Source organism: Tenrec ecaudatus, chromosome 6, assembly GCF_050624435.1.
Source record: "Tenrec ecaudatus isolate mTenEca1 chromosome 6, mTenEca1.hap1, whole genome shotgun sequence".
In the NCBI taxonomy this organism is placed as follows: domain Eukaryota; kingdom Metazoa; phylum Chordata; class Mammalia; order Afrosoricida; family Tenrecidae; genus Tenrec; species Tenrec ecaudatus.
The window spans coordinates 74,027,648-74,048,312 of record NC_134535.1 but is presented as its reverse complement, the minus strand read 5'-3'; the positions used below and the strand labels follow the sequence as shown (position 1 = coordinate 74,048,312).

Below are 20,665 nucleotides of genomic sequence, written 5' to 3'. Positions count from 1 at the left end.
GGTGCATGGGCACTGTGGCAGTCGGGACAGGGCAAGTTAGGAAAGCTGGCCAGTATGTGGGGACATGGCACTTCCCCACCTGGCTCTTATGGCGTCCCCTCCCCCAAGCCCCAGACTTTTGGGCCTGAGCATGTGAAATCATCCTCCTTCTTGCATCATGCAAGTCCACATCACCCCCCACCCCCACGCCCCTACCTCAAGTCCAGTCACCATGGGCAGATGGTGAAACCGGAGCTCCAAGGGGGGACCTCCACCCACTGCAGGGGCCTGATGGGCAGCACAGTTGTCCAATCCCCATGCTCAGAGGGTAGGTCTGCCAACTGACCACTAGGTGGGGGAGCCCCAGACTCGGGCTCTAAAGAGGCCCCAGATCAGTAGTCAGGCATAAACCGTGAGGGGTCAGGCTGACAGGCAGAGCTAAGGACAGCTACTCATTGGACAATCTGCTTTCTGCCTCCTGAGTGCCAGGCAGGAGGGAGGAGGCAGGTGGCTGGACCCTGGGTCAGGGGTAGGTGTGGCACTGGTCTCTTGGGTTGCTCTGCCCAGATTGGCCCTCTTGTGATCAGACTCAGCAGAAGGCTCTTGACCCAGGCCATCCACAGGAGCATGGGGCTTCCCAGCGTCCTGCTCCGGCAGCTGCTGCTACTGCTGTGGACAACACTGGTGAGGGCCCAAGGGGCAGGGGTGGGGTGTCCCTCCTGTGGGAGCCCCATGGCGGCACCTCAAGTGGAACGAGCTCTGGTTCTGGAGCTGGCCAAGCAGCAAATCTTAGACGGGCTGCACCTGCCCAGTCGTCCTCAAATAATCCAGCGCCCACCCCGGGCAGCGCTGACCAGAGCCCTCCGGAGACTCCAGCCGGCAAGTGTGAGTCCAGCGAGTGGGGAGGAAGTCATCAGCTTTGCGACCGCTGTGCCCGTCACAGGTGGGTGTGCAAATGACAGAGAAAGGGGGGGGGTGGCAGACGGAGAGGCTGGCTGATAAGATAGGATGGAGGGGAGCAGGTGGAGTAGGAGGGGGGAGGCGTTGGGCGGGGTTACCAGGTTTGGGGATCGGATCAAGGAGAGCTGTGTTTCTGCTCACAGTGCCTTCCCTTCCCCATCTTTTTGGGCAGGTCCCTCTGCTCCTGCCTGCAGCTCCATGCTCACCTTCCACCTGGCCACTCCTCAGGCCCACCACCTGTACCGCGCGCGCCTCTGGCTGCATGTGGGCCCCGTGCTCCCTGGCCCCCTTTACTTGAGGATCCTCTGGAGAAGCTCGGGGAGAAGGCGCCAAAGGTCCCGCACCCCCCTGGCGGAGCATCACATCCACACCCCGGGCTGGCACGCCCTGCCTCTGCCCTCTAGCGGCTCGAGGGGCGAGGCGTCCGGCGTCCTGAAGCTACAGCTGGTCTGCAGACTCCTGCACCGCAATAGCACTGCTCTGCCGCCACTGCAGCGGCTCCTAGGCACCGCGGGCGACCGGCGGCCCTTCTTGGAACTGAAGATCCGGGCCAAGGAGCCCGGGGCGGGGCGGGCCAGGAGGAGGACCCCCACCTGCGAGCCTGAGACTCCCTTATGTTGTCGGCGAGATCATTACGTAGACTTCCAAGAACTGGGATGGCGAGACTGGATCCTGCAGCCTGAGGGCTACCAGCTGAATTACTGCCACGGGCAGTGCCCCCCACACCTGGCGGGAAGCCCAGGCATTGCTGCCTCTTTCCATTCGGCTGTCTTCAGCCTCCTCAAGGCCAATACCCCTTGGCCCTTGGGTACGTCCTGTTGTGTCCCCACTGCCCGAAGGTCTCTGTCCCTCCTCTACCTGGACCGTAATGGCAATGTGGTCAAGACAGACGTGCCGGATATGGTGGTAGAGGCCTGCGGCTGTAGCTAGCAGAAGGTCCTGGACCTGAGGGGTTGGGCATGATGAGATCAAGTCAGGGGTTCCCAAGCCAGGGTTGACAGCATCAGGTACCTGAGCAACACCCCACCCCGTAGGCAACCTGGTCCTGTGCCTGGGCTGATCCCCGTGTAACCCAAACGGGCACTTCTTTGTCCAGATTCTCTCCGTCTGCATCAGGCTGGCTGATGTGTGAGGAGATGGATAAAGTGTGTCTTTCTCCCAAAGAGACCCGCCCAGGAAGGATGATTTCTTAGTCTAAGTTCTATGAGAAGATGGCAGGGTCGAGGGAGGGAGGGAGGGAAGAAGAAAGCCGAGAAAAGGTAAGGATGATTCTCTCCCAAGAAGAGAAAGTTCTCCGTTGAGGCAGGAGGAAGCTGACAGAGGGCCCAGCAGGCTTGGGGCTGGGGAACGGGCTGGCCAAGGCTAGGACTATGGGAGTGATTGAAGGGAGAGGTTCAGAGGGAGGTGGGCCAGGGACTGAAGAAGGGAATCAAGAGGGCGTGAAGGGGGTGCTGAGCCCCCAGAGAGGGTTCTGGTTTTCCCTGGGGGGAAGGATCCCCTGGAGAGACAAACATTTATACTTTGCTAATAAAAACAAGAAAACAAAAATCAATGGGTGTGAGTGATAAAACAGGCTGGGATAATGGTCCAGGCTAGAGCAACAATTTTCTCAGTGTGTGGGCTGCGGACTCCTGGGAGGGTCTCTGAGACCCGTTTACCAGTCCAAACTGTTGGCATAAGAGTGCTAAGTTGGCCTTTGCCTTTCTGAATGTTCATGAGCTTAAACGTGTCCAGTGGAGTTTTCCAGAGACTGCCTGACATGTGATTACACCATCTTTCTGACATCACTGCTGGTGGAATGTGTGCTTGTATATTCTTGTGTTTCCTTTTTTTTCCATTTCAAATTTCAATATGGTAAATGGATAGATGTAAACCACACACAGCAGCAGTTCAGTGCTTTTAAGTGTGTAATGGGGGTGGGCCTGGGGGGGGGGTCCTCACTCAAAAACTCATTGCCATCCAGTGTATGCTGACTCCTGTGCGCCCTTGTGGGGTTCTGAGACTGTAACTGTTACCGGAGTAGAAAGCCCAGTCGTTCTCCTTCAGAGCAGTTGGTAGTTTCTAACTGGGGACCATGTGTATCCCAGCCCAACATGAAACCACGGCACCCCCAGGACTACTAAAGGGAGCCTAGAGGCCAAAGAGTTTGAAAGGCAGTGGTCCAGAGAACTTTGTGGAGCGGAATTTTAAAGAGCGCTGCCTAAGGAAAGAGGCGCAGGCCTCGCTGGTCTCCAAAGCCCGATCAGGAGCCCAGGGGGAGAACAAACAAACGTGTGCACCCAAAGAAGCAGAGGGGTGCACTGGTAGCAGCTTACAGTGCAGAGCCGCAGTGTCCATCTGAAATCGCTTTGGTGACAGGGTGCAGGGGAAAGGGCGGTTAGTCTCTGCCTCCATGGTGGAAGGAAAGAGTCCCTTTCCCCGGTCTGCCACCCCTCACACAGACAGACCTGCACATCCAAGGCTACTTCCCTTGGGTCTGGAGGGCCAATTCGTTAACCTTTGAGCCTGAGGCTCTTGAGGAAAGGGTGAAGCTAGGGAGAGGTCTGCATCAGGCTGGGGAGTGTGGAGACGGACAAAGAGCCCCATTTGAGCCTTCTTCCTCACATGACATTGATCCGGAGCCCAATTATGTATATGGAGAGGGCCAGGGACTCACCAGAGTCAGGCCAGACCAATAGTCATTGGAAAAGTGTTGGTTCTGGCGCACGGAGACCAGCGAAACCTCCACTTCTTCCAGCTCCGGGCCTCCCCCGCCTGCCCGCAGGTTTCAGGGCGTGTAATGCGCCAGGTCGGCCAGCAGAGGGCCCAGAGAGCCGTCAAGGGCGGAAAGAACGGCAGTGCCAGGTGGCCTCAGTCTGCCGAACTTGCAGTTGAGGAACAGCCTGCGGTTCTCAGGGAAACAAAGTTTCAGACCCAGGGAGCCTTAGGTGACCTGTGAACACACACTCACACACACACCCTACACCTAGAGCCACGATCGCGGCTTCTTTCGGTTATGCTCCGTAAACCCTCTTCCCCTTCTGTCCAAGGGCCCCAGCCCTTCAACCTTCTCAAATTCCTACTTTATCCCAAGCCCTCCAAATTCTGCCCAAGCCACAGAGAGACAGAATACTGGGCTAGCACTAACCAAAAGCGACCAACCAAAATCTTCTAAGGTGAATTTTTGTTCGTTGCCTCTGCCCCCGCCCCCTTATAACTGCCAGTCTGTTTTTCAGACTGGGGTTTATGGCCTCTTCGTGGACAGCCGATCCAGGGATCCATGCCGGGATTTACTGACTACCTACAGCAGCGTGTTAAGCAAGGGGTGGGGGGGGAGGCTGTATAGGGTCCCTCCAGGGAGGGGGAGGATCCTGGGGGTCCTGGGGGTGCAATAAGCCCAGCACCCCCTCTCTCTCTTTCAGCCACCTCGCCTCCTCTAGAACGGCGCGAGGGAGGGAAATAGGGAGGTGAGGGCCGAGCGGGAAGAGCGGCGGCGCGCCAGCGGCTAGAGCAAGAAAAAGTTTTTGCAAAGGGAAAAAAAAGTTTGCGCTTCTCGCGGGTGGTCCCGGCTCGCGGCCCGGCGGGCTGGGCCGACTGGAGGGCTGGGGGCCAGGTTGGGGGGGGTGGGGTGGCACTGAGGCTGCGCCGCCGTGGCCCTGTCCGCCCCCCCCTCCCCACTATACACCCCCCCAGCCCAGACTCCAGCCCTGGACCGCGCATCCCGAGCCCTGCGCCCAGACGGAGGTGAGATGGGGGTGGGAGGGGGAGAGGCAAGCGGGGGACCACCTGGGAACGGTGGGAGAAGGAGGCTGAGGGGGTGATGCTCTGCTTCCAAGGGACTCAGTCCACCCAAGGGGCTGACCTGGGCACGGGGGCAAATTAGGCGGTGGGAGAGCCTAGGGTGAGAAATGAGAAAGTTCAGGGGTTTTTTTTTTTAATCATTTGTAGTTCCTGTTCTATTCCCCCACCTTCTTTTTATTTTATTTTCCTTCTGAGGCTTGTAGTCGGTGTGTATCTGTCCCAGGCAATTGTGGCTCTCTTTGTCTGCCTCCTCACTCCCAGGTATTAGAAACCTCTCACTTTCCGGAGTGGAGATGCAGAGTCTGGAGGCTCGCGCGGCTCGCTGGAGTTCTGCTGCTGTGTGCTAGAAAGGGAACTCCAGGTGTGTCATGAGAGCCGGGCTTTCAGGAAAACGTCAGTGTTTCTGAAAGGAGGGACCCGAAGAAGGCAGCCCTGGGTGGGATGGGGATGGGTGTGGGAGTGTATGTGTGTGAGGTGAGGCCGTAAAACCACAGGGGGGGGGGGTGCGTCTGGGCTTGAAGTCCTGACGATCTTGTGAGAGATGGGCCGCGTTTGCCCGTGTTTGTAGGGAAAGGAGTGGTCTCTGGACCAGGGAGAGGACTGGAGGAGAGAAGCCTGGTGTTTCATCTAGGCCGGAGAAAGACATCCCTTAGAATTTAGACCTCACAGCCCTCAAGGGCCCTGAACTGGAGGTAGAGAGACCTTGTCTTGACCCTCTGAACTCAGGACCACCAGGGCAGCTAGGGCCAGCTGCAGAGAGACCCCTACTAGGGCTGGGCTGGACCACTAGCCACTGCCCGCCTGAGCATCCCGTGGCCCTCCCCCTCCTCAAACGGGAGCTGGGGACCGAGGCCCCTCCTCTGCCTCGGACCACCCTGCCTGCCCTTGCTCCCCGCCTCTGAAGCCTCTTTCAGGCCTCATGACCCCGAAACAATCCGCTCTGGGCAACTAGCTTTGGGCCCAGGATTAAGGGAGGGGGACCCCGTTGAGACCGAGTACTGAGAATTTTGGGGGGCTGGAGAACTGGGGTCTTCATAGGATAGTTCTTTACGCCCCAGTAGAGGGAGAAGGCGGGGCAATTTCCAGAGGCTAGAGTAAGGGCAGGAGTTAGGGTGGTTTTCCCTAGGGGGCGGGGTCCAGAGACCCCCCCCCAATTATCTCCCTGGCATCCCCACCCTGTGTTTTAGACCCGCCCTTGACGTCACTAGGGGGTTCCCGGGGGTCCGACAGGGATTAACCCTTGGGAATCCGGCTGGGATCCCCAGGATCCTAAGGTGTCCTGACCCACCCCCATAGACACCTCGTTTTATTTACCCCGTCATTTTCTTTCCCTGTATTCCCTGGATTGTTCTTTATTTAGTATTCCGTCATAGGTACCCCCCACCCCCCTCGCAGCAACTCTACAATAGTGCTCCCCAGGGCACCACTGCCTGCTTTTTGGACGCACGGAGGGGAGGAGGGAAGAATGCGTCCCGCCCCTCCACCCCCCACCCCCCTGCCACCCCCCCCCTCCTCTACGGCTCGCTCGACTGGGCTCCCGGGGCGGGCGGGGGAAGCTGAGCCGACTGCAGCCAGAGCCTGCGGCGGCGACTTGGGTGGGCCGAGGAGGCACGGGGGCGGGGAAGGCGAGACCAGGAGAAGGGGGCGGGGCCGGCTCCTGGGAGTTGGGGAGCGGGGTTGCGAGGGGGACTCTGGAAATTTGGGAGACACAGATGATTCAGGGCTCTGACCAGGGAATCCTGGAGCTCTGTGCCTCATCCTGTGTTCTCATCCAGACCCCAGAAAAACTTGGCCGAGGCAGAAACAGTGGGCGAAATGTTACTTTCCTGAGTGTGAAGGAGAAACGTGGGGTGGGATGTGGCACGCGTGGGCAAGGAGGGTTGTTGCCCCTCATAGCCATCAGGGGTCCCTGGTTGTTGGGCAGGAAGATGACGGAATAAACTCTTTGGGGAGTCTCTTTTGTGTTTGGGGGGTCGTTTGCGACCCCGCCTTCTTCCCCAGGGTGAGTCATAGAGGAAGGAGGCGGGAGAGGTGTCCCCCTCATCCAGCTGCCAGCCAGCTGTGCCCCTACCCCCACCCCGCCCAGCCCCGTGCCAAGGTCGAGTTGGGAGGTCTTGGATGCGGGATCCGGAACTCGGTTGGGAAAGGAGGAGTTAGGGACAGCCCAGGCTGCGGGGCTTGGGTTGGGTCTTGGGGTCCGGGTTCCACTCCCCATCTTACCCCGCCCTCACCCTAAATCCCAGCATCCCGGGATCACCCACCGCGCCGGCCGGACCGCTCCCGGTTGTTCCCCACCCCACCCCGCCCCACCCCACCCTCCGTCTTGGGAGCGCGGAAGACCTGGGGTGGAGTATAAACTGGAGTTTGAGGAGAAGAGCAGACAGCGGCTCCTTGTCTTTCCTCTCAAAGCCACTCTAATGGAGGTTGACTTTCTTCTTTCATTCTTCCTCGATCTTTTTCCTGCCCCCCCCCCCAAACTGAGGCCAAATAAATATGTAAGTGGGCGCCCCAGAATGACATCGGCTTCCATCCCTTGCACCCAAACAGATCCGAGGCTCCTTTCCCAACCCCTGCTCTACAAAACACACTCACCGATGTACACAAAACTCCCCACCTACATACCCCGGCTCCCCTCTGAAAGAGAACTGGGCAGTTCCACGCTCCTTCCCGGCCCCGTCAGCCTCCGTCTGGCCTGTGGCGAGGGCTCCCTCTGCCGGACCCTGGAGGAATTGTAGACCGGCTTCTGCCTCGTGGATGGCGCTCAGCGTGCCCACCGCCTAGTGATGGTCGTTTCTACTTGATTTCCCAGGACAGATGTCTTGAGAAGATGGAAGGGACACAGGGGAAGTTCTTTCCAGGGTTCTGTGCCTGAGATAATCTGATCTCGCCCGTTTCCCTCCTGTCTTATAACTTGCAGACATCCCCTCCCTGAAACACCATGTTCAACTCCATGACCCCACCACCAGTCAGTAGCTATGGAGAACCCTGCTGCCTCCGGCCTCTCCCCAGTCAAGGGCCCCCCAGCATGGGGACAGAAGGTCAGTGCACATATCAGTCCTTAGGCCTTGGGTACTTCAACAGAGCCTCCTCTCCAGATGCAGTCTGCCCCATGCCCCGTTCCCATATACAGAAGGCCTGAGCCCCACTATGCTGGGGATCCTGAATCTGGGATCTTGTTTTGCTTGTGGTTTCAAGGTGAGGCCTCAGGTGTCCTCCATTCCCATCCCCCATTCCAGCTGTCTCTTTTTCCCCCCCAGGACTGTCTGGTATGCCCTTCTGTCACCAGGCCAACCTCATGTCCGGCCCCCACAGTTATGGGCCAGCCAGAGAGACCAACAGCTGCACCGAGGGTGAGGCCTCAGGCATGACACCCCCCACCACCACCTCTCAGTCCCTCTGGGACTTATCCTAAGAGAGAAAGCGGGAGGAAAGGGGGACTCTGCCTTGAAGGCAGAGAGGCTGCATGGGCCATGGGGCCCTAGGTGGGGTTGGTAGAGCAACACAGAGTCAAGGGCCTTTTATTTATTTATTTTTTTGGTTTTAAGAGTTAAGATCCATGGGTGGGATGGGTGCCTGGAGAAACATGCCTCTTTAGGCTATCTCTGTCCCCTGTCCCCTGCTCCAGCCCCCCTCTTTCCTCCTCCCCGGAGCGCGGTCAAGTTGACCAAGAAGCGGGCCCTCTCCATCTCACCTCTGTCGGATGCCAGCCTGGACTTGCAGACGGTCATCCGCACCTCGCCCAGCTCCCTCGTGGCCTTCATCAACTCGAGATGCGCCTCTCCAGGGGGCTCCTACGGCCACCTCTCCATCGGCACCATGAGGTGCAGGCAGCCTCGGGCTGAGAGGTCCCCCAAAGACCTGCCCCCCCATTCAGAGCATCAATCCCTCCTAGCCATCTGTCCTTGGGGACTTGGCCGGTCTTCCCTCTTGGGTGCTTCCTTATGGCTGAGTCCTTATTGTTCCCAAGGCAGAGAAATCCTCTATCCTTCTCAGAACTACCTCAGCCACTTCCCATGCCAGGCCTTCCCGAGAACCTCCAAATGACCCAAGAACTCCTGAGACAAACTGAGTAACTAAGTAACTGCCTCCCCTCCTTCTCCTTAGCCCATCCCTGGGGTTCCCACCACAGATGAATCACCAAAAAGGGACCTCACCTTCCTTTGGGGTCCAGCCCTGTGGCCCCCATGACCCTACCAGGGGTGGAATGATGCCACATCCTCCTCAGGCCCGGGGGCCGCTCCCAGCCTGTCAGGTGAGCATTCCCACGTTGCTCTTTTCTCCTTCAGCTCACGGTGGGGTGGCAGGGGGACTAGGATCAGAAAGAAAAGGGGTTTGGGGACTGGGGTTGAACCAGCGTCTTCCACATGAGACCCCACCTTTCAGCCGTCTCATTCACCAGTGCAGTTTGAGGAGGAAGTTGGTACCCGGCCCAGAGGTGGGTGGGGACATGCAGGACAGGGAGACCTAGCTGCGTTCCTCCTCTTCCTCGGTCCACTTCCATGCTCATCACCCTCACCTCTTCCTTGTGGAAGCTCAAGTCTGAGCTGGACATGCTGGTGAGCAAGTGTCCGGAGGAGCCCTTGGAAGGTGACATGTCCAGCCCCAACTCTACAGGCACGCAGGTACTGCGGGGAGGAAGGGGGCTGGAACCTCCAGGGCACTAGGGAAATGAAAGCTGTCACCAGAGCGACCCTAGCTGGCCTCTCCTGCCCTAGGACCCCTTGCTGGGCATGCTAGATGGGCGGGAGGACCTGGAGAGGGAGGAGAAGCCAGAGCCTGACTCCGTGTATGAGACGGACTGCCACTGGGATGGCTGCAGCCAGGAATTCGACTCCCAGGAGCAGCTGGTCCACGTGAGCAAGGGGGGGAGGTGCGGGGAGAGGCAGGGCAGGGCAGGATGGGGTGGTCACTGGAATGGCTGGTGGAGCCAGAGGAGATTCTGGGTGGGGCATCTGGCATCAGTCTGAGGGACTGAGGATGGAGGAGGCTGAGCCTGAGGTTGCATCCCCTGGCTGCGCAGGCAGATGCCCAAGTGTCTACAGCTGCAGGAAGCTGAAAGTACTGAGATGGTGGGATAGGAACTTCTTCCTGACCCTTCTTCCCGCCCCACGGAACCCGGGAGCAGTAAAAGGAAGAAGGCATGAGGGTGCCTGGGAGAGCTGTTCTGGGGTCTCGGGAGCCTAGGGGGACCTTAGAGAGAGTACCCTTGCATCTTCTCCCCAGCACATCAACAGCGAGCACATCCACGGCGAGCGGAAGGAGTTTGTGTGCCACTGGGGGGGCTGCTCCAGGGAGCTGCGGCCCTTCAAGGCCCAGTACATGCTGGTGGTGCACATGCGCAGACACACGGGCGAGAAGCCACACAAGTGCACGGTAAGGCACCCACTTCCCAAGGCCAAGACCTTCTCCTACACCGGGGTGTCTTGTCAAGGCAGACCCTTTCCTGGACGCTGGGTGCCTTTGCCTTTCTAGGCTCCTGCCTCTAGAAACAACCAAAAACGAGAGAGCAAAGTCACTGCCATTGGGTCGATGTTGTCAGACTCAGAGCGACCCTGAGGGCAGGGCAGAAGGGAATGCCCCTATGAGCCCGGAGACTGGAGCTGTGTGCGTGGGCGGGGACACCGTCTTTCTCCCGCGGAGCAGCTGGTGGTTTCAAAGCGCTGGCCTTGTGCTTGCAGCCCACTGTGTAACCACCACGCCCCCAAGGCTCCTTCTAGAAGCGAACATTAAGAATATCTTGTGACTGCTGGTCTAACGATGGGTATATTTGTATGTATCCAAACATATTCTGTGACCTAAAAGTTCATTCCTCCTACCTTGATTTCATTTATTTTTTAATTTTTTGTGAGTCCCTAAAAGTATTGTGGGTCCCAGGGCCTGTGTGTCCTCCTCTGCGGGCTAGCTAAGCCAGCATCAGGAGAGACGAACCTCTCCTTGCCCATACTCCAGGGCACGCTTAGCTAAGCCAGCCTCAGTCCCCAGGCAGGCTTAACCAGATGCCTCCTGCCTCGGCTCCATGTCCCTCAAGCCAGGGCTCTGCAGCTGCTGCTGCCGCCGCCCCCACCCCGCCAGCTCGTGCTTTGCCCTCGTCTGCTCATTTAGGACACCGGCCTGAAGTCCCCAGTGTGCTCCGTCTTGAGTGATATTCTCTGATGTATGCCTTTCTGAGGTCTTGGGGTTCCTCTCATCTCCACGTCCTTCTGGGTAAGAGCTCTGCTTTGACTCCTACGTCCCTCCAGTTTGAAGGGTGCCGGAAGTCATACTCACGCCTGGAGAACCTGAAGACGCACCTGCGGTCCCACACAGGCGAGAAGCCGTACACATGTGAGCGCGAGGGCTGCACCAAGGCCTTCAGTAACGCCAGCGACCGGGCCAAGCACCAGAACCGGACCCACTCCGACGAGGTGAGAGTCCCCCACAGCGCCTGCACGCCTGGTGAGGCCGCCTGCTGCAGCTTCTCCCATATGGAATCCCTAGCCCAGCCCCCTTTGCCCAGGGGGTGCACCCCTCTATAGTTCAGGTCCTTCTGAGGTCAAGGATTCCCACGTATCAGCCCCCCCTTCCCTCCAGGGAGGACGGCTGCTACCTAGAGGGTGTCCCCTCCCCTCTTGGCTTCATCCCACCTCCTCCCATCACATCATGTACACCCATGTCCGTGCGTCCAGCCTCTGCAGTCCCTTTGGGGTCACATGTCCCTCCATGCACCGAACTGATGCCCTCGCCGCCAGGCCTTTCTCCTACCCCTCTGGATCCTTTCTCACAGAGCCCCTGGCCTCTGTCTCCACTCTCCACTCAACAGAAGCCCTATGTGTGCAAGCTCCCTGGCTGCACCAAACGCTACACCGATCCCAGCTCACTTCGAAAACACGTCAAGACAGTGCATGGTCCTGATGCCCACGTGACCAAGCGGCACCGGGGAGACGGCCCTCTGCCCCGGACATCATCCCTAGCCACAGTGGAGCCCAAGAGGGAGCGGGACGGAGGCCCCCTCCGGGAGGAGAGCAGACTGGCCGTGCCCGAGGGTGCCATGGTGAGCTAACCCAGCCGGCCATCATGCGAGCCCCCACTATCCCCTGCTCTGTAAAACTTGTCATCGCCAGCACTCCAGCTTCTGGACTCAGTGTCGCTCCTGGGGCTACCCTAGAGCTGCAGATCTTGGTCCAATTGTTTACTTAATTGGTTCAACTAACTCTGCCGTAGCACTTAGTACAGGCAAACGGGGACAGAGCCCTGGTGACACTGTTAGGCTTTGGGCTGCTAACCACAAGGCTGGTGGTTCAAATTCACCAGCCACATCAAGGGAGAAAGGTGAGGCTGTCAACTCTGGTAACGTGCTACGGCTTAAGAAACCCTAACCAGGGTCCCTGCGAATGGGAACCCACGTGAAGGCAGTGGGCTAGCATAGGCAAAAGGATCAGACCCCGCTCAATGGGACAAAGACGAGGCCATCAGCTTCCGTTAAGATAGCAGCTCTGCCGAGGCTCCGGGCAGTTCCACTCTGCTCCATAGGATTTCTGTATCGGAATCTACTGGATGGCAGTGGGTTGGGTTTGGATAGGCAAGAGGTCAGTGGTTGGACCCACCTGAAAACAAACCACAACAGGGGTACTAGATTCCCTAAGCCATGTGCCTGGGCTACTTCGGGGGACTCTTCCGAGTTTCATTGTGAGAGAAGAACTATTCCCCCAGCTTTCAGAGGAAACTGAGAAACACAGATCCTGCCTCAGGTCACAGAACTAAACAGGAATTTGCCCCCCGCAGTGTGTGCTCCAACTTAGGATCTTCTTGTAAAACACCTAGTCCCGGTAAACCTCCACCTCTGACCTGCCAGGCCCTCTTGTCAGCTAGCAGCATGTCCCCTTGGGCCCAGGACACAGCCCTGCCACCAACTAAGTACAGGGAGCTGGGGGGGGAGGTGGGGAAGGGTGCTGCCCTCACCCCTCACTTATTTCTCCCATAGAAGCCACAGCCCAGCCCCGGGGCCCAGTCGTCCTGCAGCAGCGACCATTCTCCGGCAGGCAGTGCGGCCAATACAGACAGCGGAGTGGAAATGGCGGGCAATGCCGGAGGCAGCACTGAGGACCTGTCCAGCCTGGACGAAGGGCCTTGCATGGCTGGCACTGGCCTGTCTACCCTCCGCCGCCTGGAGAATCTCAGGCTGGACCAGTTGCATCAGCTCCGCCCCATAGGACCCCGGGGCCTCAAACTGCCCAGCCTGCCCCACACGGGTGAGACTGGGGGAGCGGGAGGAGGGGAAGGGGGGCTGGGTGGAGACTTAACCTGCTCTGAGGTCGGTTGGGAGGTGCAGGTCACCTTCAGCGCTCCCAGATGGCACCTAGATGCAATTAGAGGGCCCCTTACCTTTAAGACTGCTTTCTTTCTGTCTGTCGGGAAATGGTTGCAACAAATACATTAAGCCTAAGATGTGATGCTGTCCCTTAAGACTGTGCAGTGTGTAACCTGTGCAACTGTGTGCAGCGCAGCTGGGAACAGAGAAGGCCTGGGAAAAGTGGGCAACCCGGCTGAGTGGTTAAGGTTGAGGAGCCTGTCCCTGGGACTCTGAGACCAGGCTGTCTCATTGGGTGAACCTGGTGATATTTGAGGGCTCCCTGACCATCCTTCCTCTTCTCCCTTACCTTTTCAGGGACACCCGTGTCTCGCCGCCTGGGCCCCCCAGTCTCTCTTGACCGCCGCAGCAGCAGCTCCAGCAGCATCAGCTCGGCCTATACGGTCAGCCGCCGCTCCTCCCTGGCCTCCCCTTTTCCCCCTGGCTCCCCACCAGAGAACGGGCCCTCTTCTCTTCCCGGCCTCACACCTGCCCAGCAGTACCTGCTCCGGGCAAGGTATGCTTCAGCCCGGGGAGTCAGCACCCCACCGACTGCAGCTTCCAGCCTGGACCGGGTGGCGAGTGTCCCTGCACCTCCTTGGAGAAGCCGAGTCGAGTATCCAGGCTACCACCCCAATGCAGGGGTTACCCGGAGGGCCAGTGACCCGGCCCGGGCTGCTGATCGCCCTGCTCCAGCCAGGGTCCAGAGATTCAAGAGCCTGGGCTGTGTCCACACATCACCCACAGTGGCAGGGGCAGGACGGAACTTTGATCCCCACCTCTCCACCTCCATCTACTCACCGCAGCCTCCCAGCATCACCGAGAATGTCACCATGGAGACTAGAGGGCTACGAGAAGATCCAGAGGTCGGGGCTTCCATGATGGGCAGTGGGCTGAACCCCTACATGGACTTCCCCTCTGCTGACACGCTGGGATACGGGGGACCAGCGGGAACAGCCGTTGAGCCTTATGGAGCCAGGGGCCCAGGCTCCCTGGCTTTTGGGCCTGGTCCACCAACCAATTACAGCCCTAGTCCCTGCCCCCAGCAGGTCTCCTATCCTGACCCCTGCCCCGAATCATGGAGTGAGTTCCCCTCCCCCTCTGGGCTGTACCCAGGTGTCAAGGCTCCTGCTGGGCCCTACAGACAGTGTCCAAGACTTGAACATCATGGGCAAGTACAGGTCAAGCCAGAACAGGGGTGCCCGGTGGGCTCTGACTCTACAGGACTGGCACCCTGCATCAATGCCCACCCCAGTGAGGGCCCCCCGCACCCAGAGCCCCTGTTCTCCCATTACCCACAGCCTACCCCTCCCCCGTACCCCCAAGCAGTCCCCTTTGCCCAGCCAGCCCCTGATTATCCACCTTCAGAGCCCAGGTCTGGCCTGCACTTTGACTCACCCCCTCACTCCACAGGACAACTCAAAGCCCAGCTTGTGTGTAATTATGTTCAGTCTCAACAGGAGCTGCTGTGGGAGGGGGGCAGTAGGGGGCAGCCCCCAGTCCAAGAACCTTCTTACCAGAACCCCAAGTTTCCAGGCGGCTCTCAGGTTAGCCCGAGCCTTGCCAAGGCCTCTATGGCCACATATGGACCTGGCTTTGCACCCAACTTGTCCCATCACAAGTCGGGCCCCTTTCCTACCCCTTTACAGTGCCATGAAAATTTTGGGGTGGCCAACAGGGCTCCCCATAGGGCAGCTGCACCACCCCGCCTTCTCCCACCACTGCCCACTTGCTACGGGCCACTCAAGGCTGGGGGCTCCAATCCTAGCTGTGGCCATCCTGAGGTGGGCAGGATGGGAGTGGGTCCTGCCTTGTACCCTCCTCCGGAAGGGCAGGTGTGTAACCCCTTGGACTCTCTTGACCTTGACAACACTCAGCTGGACTTTGTGGCTATTCTGGATGAGGCCCAGGGACTCAGTCCTCCTCCTCCCCACGATCAGGGGGCCAGTTCTGAACATATCCCGCCAGCCTCTGGGCCTCACAACATGGCCGTGGGCAACATGAGTGTCTTACTGGGATCTCTGCCTGGGGAGACTCAGTTCCTCAACTCCAGTGCCTAAAGAGTGGGGGATGCCACCTGCCACAGGTCCTCACTTCCTAAGTGGTTCTCATGCTCCTCCCACCAAGCAGAGGAGGTGGGGGAGGCTTGCCCCATCCCCACTGCCCCCTGCACAGGAAACTCCAAGGATGAAAGGTGTGGGCTGACGCTATATATAGTCTGTATATATTTGGGGGAGGGATTTGATAATGACACTATTTCCTGGTAATAAAAGAACTGCATCAGAAAAAGCCCAGCTTGAAGTGTTCTCTTGGCAACGGGTCGTGAAGTGAAGCCCCGTGTGCTCCTTAAAGAAGCTGCCTGGGCCACGGTCCATCTCGGTCTCTCCGGGCTGCTGCCAAAGCACCATCACGGGTGATCCATGGCAGTTGTGTGGGAGGCAGGACTGAAAGGGATGTCCTCACAATAGGACCCCCTTCCCAAAGGGCAGCCTCTGGAAACCCTTGTCTTCGGCTCCTTGCTCGAGTCAGGGGAAGAGGCTGGTGAACTCTGTGAGCATCAACTGGACTAGCTGCCCAGGGTAGAGGGCGTGGGCCGCGGGGTCACACGTCTCCTGCTCTGGTCGGAACAGGGTGGGTCCGAACACAATTCCCAGGTTGTGGGGGGTCATTCGGTTCTTATCTGAGTTGGCGATCACCCTGGGGGTAGAGGCCAAAGGAGAGAGCTGTGAGGGAGCAGCTTTTATCACATCAAAGACATCAATGTACTGGACTGTTAACCCAAAGACTGGACCCCGCGAGTCTGCCCAGAGGTGCCTGAGAAGAAAGGCCTGGTGATCCACTTCCCCAAAAGTCGCGGTGAAAACTCCATGAAGCTCAGTTCTACTCTGACCCACACCGGGGGCGCCATCGCCTTGGAGAACTGGCTTGATGGCAGTGGGCTAACATTTTAAGCAGGGAAAGGTTCCTTCAGTGCTATCTCGAGGTGGCGGCTGAAAGCAGCCAAGGAGACAGCCTCAAGGAGATGGAGGTGGGACCAGTGGAGAAATCTTCAAGGAAGGGGACACGCTGTCTCAAACCACATGGACTATTCCGAAAGTCTTCTCTGCTCAGTTTCCAAATCTAAGCCAACCTCACTGTCATCATGTCAAAGCTGGCTCATAGCGACCCTCTGTGGGTTTCTGAGACTGTAAACTGTTTACTGCAATAGAAAGCCCAGTCTCTCTCCTGGGGAACTGCTGGTGGCTCACATCCCACCATGTAACTGCGCTTCAAGCAGACATCCCTCTCCAGTCATCACTCAGTTCAGCCAAGTAAAACATCGCCAATGTCCCAACGAGAGACAGAGGCTGCCAGGCCAGGGAGAGAGGATAGCTCCTTGCTCACTCTCACTGGCCTTGTCTGGGTCCCTATCTCCCTATGTGAGGCTGACCTATCCAAAGACTTTTGTTCTGCTAATGTCCCCGACACAGGGTTGCCTAGTACCATGCCTTGTCTGCTAGTCTTAAGGCTTTTTTCTACCGATAGATTAAATTGTATTATACACATCCCCTACCCCAACCCCACCAATATATGTTGAAATCCTAACCACTACACCTGTGGGTGGAATCCCATTTGGGAATAGGGTTTTACTTGTTCTGTTACGAGGTGGAGCAGCATAGCATACGTCTCCAACCGGATCCACTTTTGAGATATGGAAAGAGCCGAGGCAGAAACAAGCAAGCATAAACAGGGAAAGGCTGCTAAGGAACCAAGGAATGCGGGGGCTAGAGAAGGCGAGACAGAGACTTGCCCACAGCACAGTGGGGGAGGGCGACGAGGGAGCATGTTTCTTCAGAGCAGTGCTTGGGGGGCTGTAGTGGAGGGGGGGTGGGAGTGGGGCTGGGAAGATGCAGGGAGCTGCAAAAGCAGGTGCTTATACTTTATACAGTACAAGTGTTTTTCACTGCTAGGGGGGCACTGAGTAATGTGTTTCTGAAAAGGGGGTGGTTGGTCAAATCAATATGGGAAGCTCTGCCCCGCAGCCAGTGTCCTGAACTCAGACTGCTGGGCTCCTTCTCACTCAGGAGAACCAGAAATATGAGGCCATCGGCTCCTGAGAGCGCTCCCGCCTCGGAAACCCCTACAGCACTTGGTGGCAGTGCTAGTGACCACTGCCTCAATTCCAACTCGGGGTGACAGGGTTGGGCTGGCCAGAGCTGTTCCCACAGAGTTTCTGAGGAGGAAACCTTGATCTCTCCTGGGTGCTCCCACGGCACCACCATCTTTTCTGTTAGCAGCCAGGTACTTTGCCACTCTATCTATCACCAGGGGATCCTGTCTTGTCTCATAAATGGCGAGCGAGTACATTTCTAGTCATTAAAAGTACCAGCTCTTGGTATTTCTATTGTGGCAGCCCTAGGACGAGACCCCAACTTCCACCCTCTCCCTGAGCTCATGTCCCCTCTGTTCTCCCCCAGCACAAAAAAGAGGTTCCGTCTTCCTGACCTGCATAAATGCTCCAGGAGGTACCTCAGGGTGTCGTGGTTGGGTTTTGGCAATGAGCCTATTAATTCTTGTATTTGGGAAAGGCGTTGCTCTGATTCCACGAGGGCTAGAGAGAGAGTGATGGGAAGGGCATGGGAGTGGGGTTAAGCAAACTGTTAGGGCAGGAAGTAAATTCACTGCTCGTGGAAGACACCATTATTCAACCACAGCTCCACCCCCCCACCCCCACCGTCTGTCCATCTCCAAAACTCTAAACCAAACTCACTGCCATCGAGTCGATGCTGACTTTTGGTGACCCCGCAGGACAGGGTAGAACTGCCCTGTGAGTTGCTGAGACTCTAACTCTTTACAGGAGTAGAATGCCTTGAGGCTGGTGGTGGTTTCGAACTGCTGACATTGTGGTTAGCAGCCCAACACGTAACCACCAGGCCACCAGGGCTCATTTTTCTCCCCAACAATAGCTTCAGAGTTCTCTTCCAACTCAGTACACTACACCTTTACAAATAAGCAACTGGGGTTGCCACATGAATTAAAAGTATTTTCCATCTCTGTGGGACCGAAGAGCGTGAGGGTATTTCTTACCAGTTCAGTTCATTCTTCACCATTCACATCCTCCCTCCACCCACATCAAGGGTGTTGCGCGAAGCTCCCATTGCTTACCAAGGGCAGCACGGAAATGGGGCAGCAGCAGTGGGGGCACCAGGGGCTGGGGCAGCTCCCTGAGAAAAAGCTTCAGCGCTCCAGTGACCACATGAATGTCATCCCATTCGGCACTGTCTAAGTCTAATCGACCTTCTGGAGAGAGGAGAGATTCACTGGGGACTCAGGGGGCTCATGAAGGACCAGAGGGACCCAGACACAGAGAGCACAGGAGTGAGAAGATCCCGTTGAGGCAGAATACAGGGCTGCCTAGGGGCCCATAGGAGACAAGAGAAAAACAGGGATGGGGGCCTTCCAGGAGCAGGGAGCCCATGGGGAGCAGGGAGGGTGTGGGCAGCACCAAGGGGCAGAGAGGCCTTCATTTAAGTACCTTGTCCTGGCTGTTCTGGAAACAGGTATCTCCCGTCAGAGGTGACTGCCCTTTCTGCAATGCATGAGGAGATATGAGTTAAGGGGCACGGCTCCAGGAGGGTGACTGCCCTGTGCTGCCACCTCCCTCTCTCCAAGCCCCCCTGTGCTTCTGAACCATCCCTTGCCCACAAGCCATCTCACCTCTGTCTACTAGGAAGCGAAGTTTCTGAACCACTGCCAGGTTCCCGCTCACCCGGTAAATGCCATCCACATCTAGACCTGGAATCCCAGCAGTAAGTAGCGCATGAATTGTTGGGGAGGAGGGGAGGTGGAGATCTTCCAGTGGGGAGAAAAGGGCCAGAAGGAAGACAGGTGGGGGGCCTTGGTCTGTGAGAAGGGGAGATTTTGGGATGGGGGCGGGGGAGAACTGACCTCTTTTGTCCACAGCAGCAATGCAGAGCCGCACGAAACTGGGCACAGTGTCCCCTTCTCGCTGGCACAGGGACTCCAGCTGGCAGCCGAACACCTGGTCTGGAGAGGCACAGAATGCAAGAGAAATTCTTCTCCTCCCAGGCCTTCACTCGCAAGTGGGGTTGGCTTTCTGGGGTTGCCTGTGACTGCCATGGGAAGGGGCTCACCCCTTCGCCCCGCTCCATCCCTGAAGTTGTAGGGAAAGCAGGGCTGGTTCCCAGGAGCCCAGTGTTTTCATTCCGAGCCTCACTGGTGAAATGGGCTAAAGGAAACACGAGCGCGGGCACGACGGCGCAGGGCCCCTCCTGGCCCCGGCCCGCCTCACCTCGGAGCAGCCCCCGCTCCTGCAGGCTCTGCAGGGGCGGCCTCTTGGCGATCAGCCGCTTTAGTTTGCTCCGCACGCGATTCTGCTCGGTTCCTTCCGGACAGCGTCCTGCCGGAGGGAAGCAGGTAGGGGCCCCGCGGGCGTGAGCCGGGCGAGCTCCGCCGGCCGCCGGGCCCCACCTCCCGGCCCGCCCCTTACTGGAGCTCCGGCGGCTGCTGAGCCGCAGCAGCGGCTTGAGCAAGGGCTCCGGCTCCTCTTCTTCCTCCTCATCCTCCCCGGCGCTCAGCTCCCCCAACTCCGCGGGCCCCGAGCCGGACAGACGCAGCTCCAAGGGGTTCTCGCGATCCTGGAGCCCGGAGGGGGGGTTGGTGGGGGGCGGAAGGAAGGCGGAGTCAGAGACCCTCGGCGAGGTCCCCGCCCCCCGGGACCCGACGGCCGCCCCCTCGCCTCGCCTCTCACCAGCCGGTCGATGACCGCCCGGAGCGCGCGGTGCCAGGCCCGCAGCTCGGGCTCGAGGTCGGACTGCAGCAGGAACTCGTGCCCCGGGACCGTGCGGACCTGAGGGCGCGGGCAAAGGCTTGGGTCCACGGGAAGGGAAGGAGCCTAAGAAGGCAGGGAGGCGCAAACCGAGACCACCCACCCGGCAGGCGGCCTTAGAGGCTGCGCCGGAGGGCGCTTACGTGCAGGACGTTGCGACGGCTGGACAGGTGGCGGCCGTGGGCCAGCGCCGCCCCGCGAAGGTCCACGCTGCTTTCGGGTCGGCTTCCCGCTGGCCCCTGGCAATTAGGGGAGAAACTGAGGCGCGTGTTTCTCTCCCTCCCCACCCCCTCCCTCCCTACGTCTTGGGCTACGGAGAGATGGGAGGCTGGGGTCCTTCCCCTTCGCAACTCGGAATGTCCGTCTGACACCCCCATCCGCACAGTGGCCGGAGGGGGGAAAGAACTGGGCCTGCACCCCTGCTGCCTGCCCACCTCACCCCCGTGGGCCCTCCGCTCTCTCACTCACCCAGCCCGAGCAGGGCGCAGTCGGTGGCTCTCTGTAGAACATCAGGCTGTTGCCAGCTAACACCACCCAAGATGGGCCCCAATTCTTCCTGCAGGGGCGGGGGTGAAAAGGTCACTCGAGAAGGCCACAGGAAGGGCACTCCTCCAACATCCCCTCTCCCCTGAGAATCTAGCCACCGGAGCCCCCACTGTCAGCAGGGTGCTTCTCACCGGAGCTTGCGCCCTCCCTGGGCGATCTTGGTCATGTTGAGTGGTCCCGACTTCTCCACCTCCTGGGAAATGAAGGGACATCAAGGTGTCGCCCGCGGCCTCCACAGTCACCAA

At 58.6% G+C, this 20,665-nt stretch overlaps 3 protein-coding genes across 12 annotated transcripts in view; 2 read left to right on the top strand and 1 right to left on the bottom strand.

Annotated features, from left to right (window-relative positions):
• Positions 1–233: 233 nt before the first annotated feature.
• On the top strand, positions 234–2,725 carry INHBE (inhibin subunit beta E). Its single transcript, XM_075551411.1, has 2 exons — positions 234–922; positions 1,112–2,725. Exons 1-2 carry the CDS (start codon positions 607–609, stop codon positions 1,867–1,869), a joined length of 1,074 nt encoding a protein of 357 aa, XP_075407526.1. The 5' UTR covers positions 234–606; the 3' UTR covers positions 1,870–2,725.
• Positions 2,726–4,276: 1,551 nt separating this feature from the next.
• GLI1 (GLI family zinc finger 1) lies at positions 4,277–15,322 on the top strand. 3 transcript variants are annotated; one of them, XM_075551396.1, is made up of 13 exons: positions 4,277–4,662; positions 4,981–5,080; positions 7,637–7,757; positions 7,977–8,069; positions 8,345–8,540; positions 8,824–8,971; positions 9,252–9,341; positions 9,435–9,572; positions 9,943–10,092; positions 10,959–11,123; positions 11,519–11,749; positions 12,680–12,947; positions 13,364–15,322. In XM_075551396.1, the coding sequence occupies exons 3-13, from the start codon at positions 7,658–7,660 to the stop codon at positions 15,103–15,105; spliced, it is 3,321 nt and encodes a 1,106-aa protein (XP_075407511.1). In that variant the 5' UTR covers positions 4,277–4,662; positions 4,981–5,080; positions 7,637–7,657; the 3' UTR covers positions 15,106–15,322. The 3 variants fall into 3 exon arrangements, with proteins under 3 accessions (XP_075407511.1, XP_075407512.1, XP_075407513.1); XM_075551397.1 differs by lacking the exon at positions 4,981–5,080; XM_075551398.1 differs by lacking the exon at positions 11,519–11,749.
• The window catches only part of ARHGAP9 (Rho GTPase activating protein 9), a 13,499-nt gene continuing 8,086 nt past the window's right edge, over positions 15,253–20,665 (bottom strand). For 7 of the 8 annotated variants that reach the window (XM_075551400.1, XM_075551403.1, XM_075551406.1 and 4 more), the window contains 12 exons: positions 20,552–20,613; positions 20,343–20,430; positions 20,018–20,113; positions 19,797–19,895; positions 19,536–19,683; positions 19,338–19,445; positions 18,974–19,072; positions 18,743–18,820; positions 18,561–18,614; positions 18,191–18,325; positions 17,531–17,636; positions 15,253–15,742 (listed from right to left, as the gene is read on the bottom strand). In XM_075551400.1, coding sequence (XP_075407515.1) covers positions 15,571–15,742; positions 17,531–17,636; positions 18,191–18,325; positions 18,561–18,614; positions 18,743–18,820; positions 18,974–19,072; positions 19,338–19,445; positions 19,536–19,683; positions 19,797–19,895; positions 20,018–20,113; positions 20,343–20,430; positions 20,552–20,613 — 1,245 coding nt within the window. In that variant the 3' untranslated portion in view covers positions 15,253–15,570. The remainder of the gene's footprint in view (positions 15,743–17,530; positions 17,637–18,190; positions 18,326–18,560; positions 18,615–18,742; positions 18,821–18,973; positions 19,073–19,337; positions 19,446–19,535; positions 19,684–19,796; positions 19,896–20,017; positions 20,114–20,342; positions 20,431–20,551; positions 20,614–20,665) is intronic. The other variant, XM_075551402.1, reaches the window with a different exon arrangement.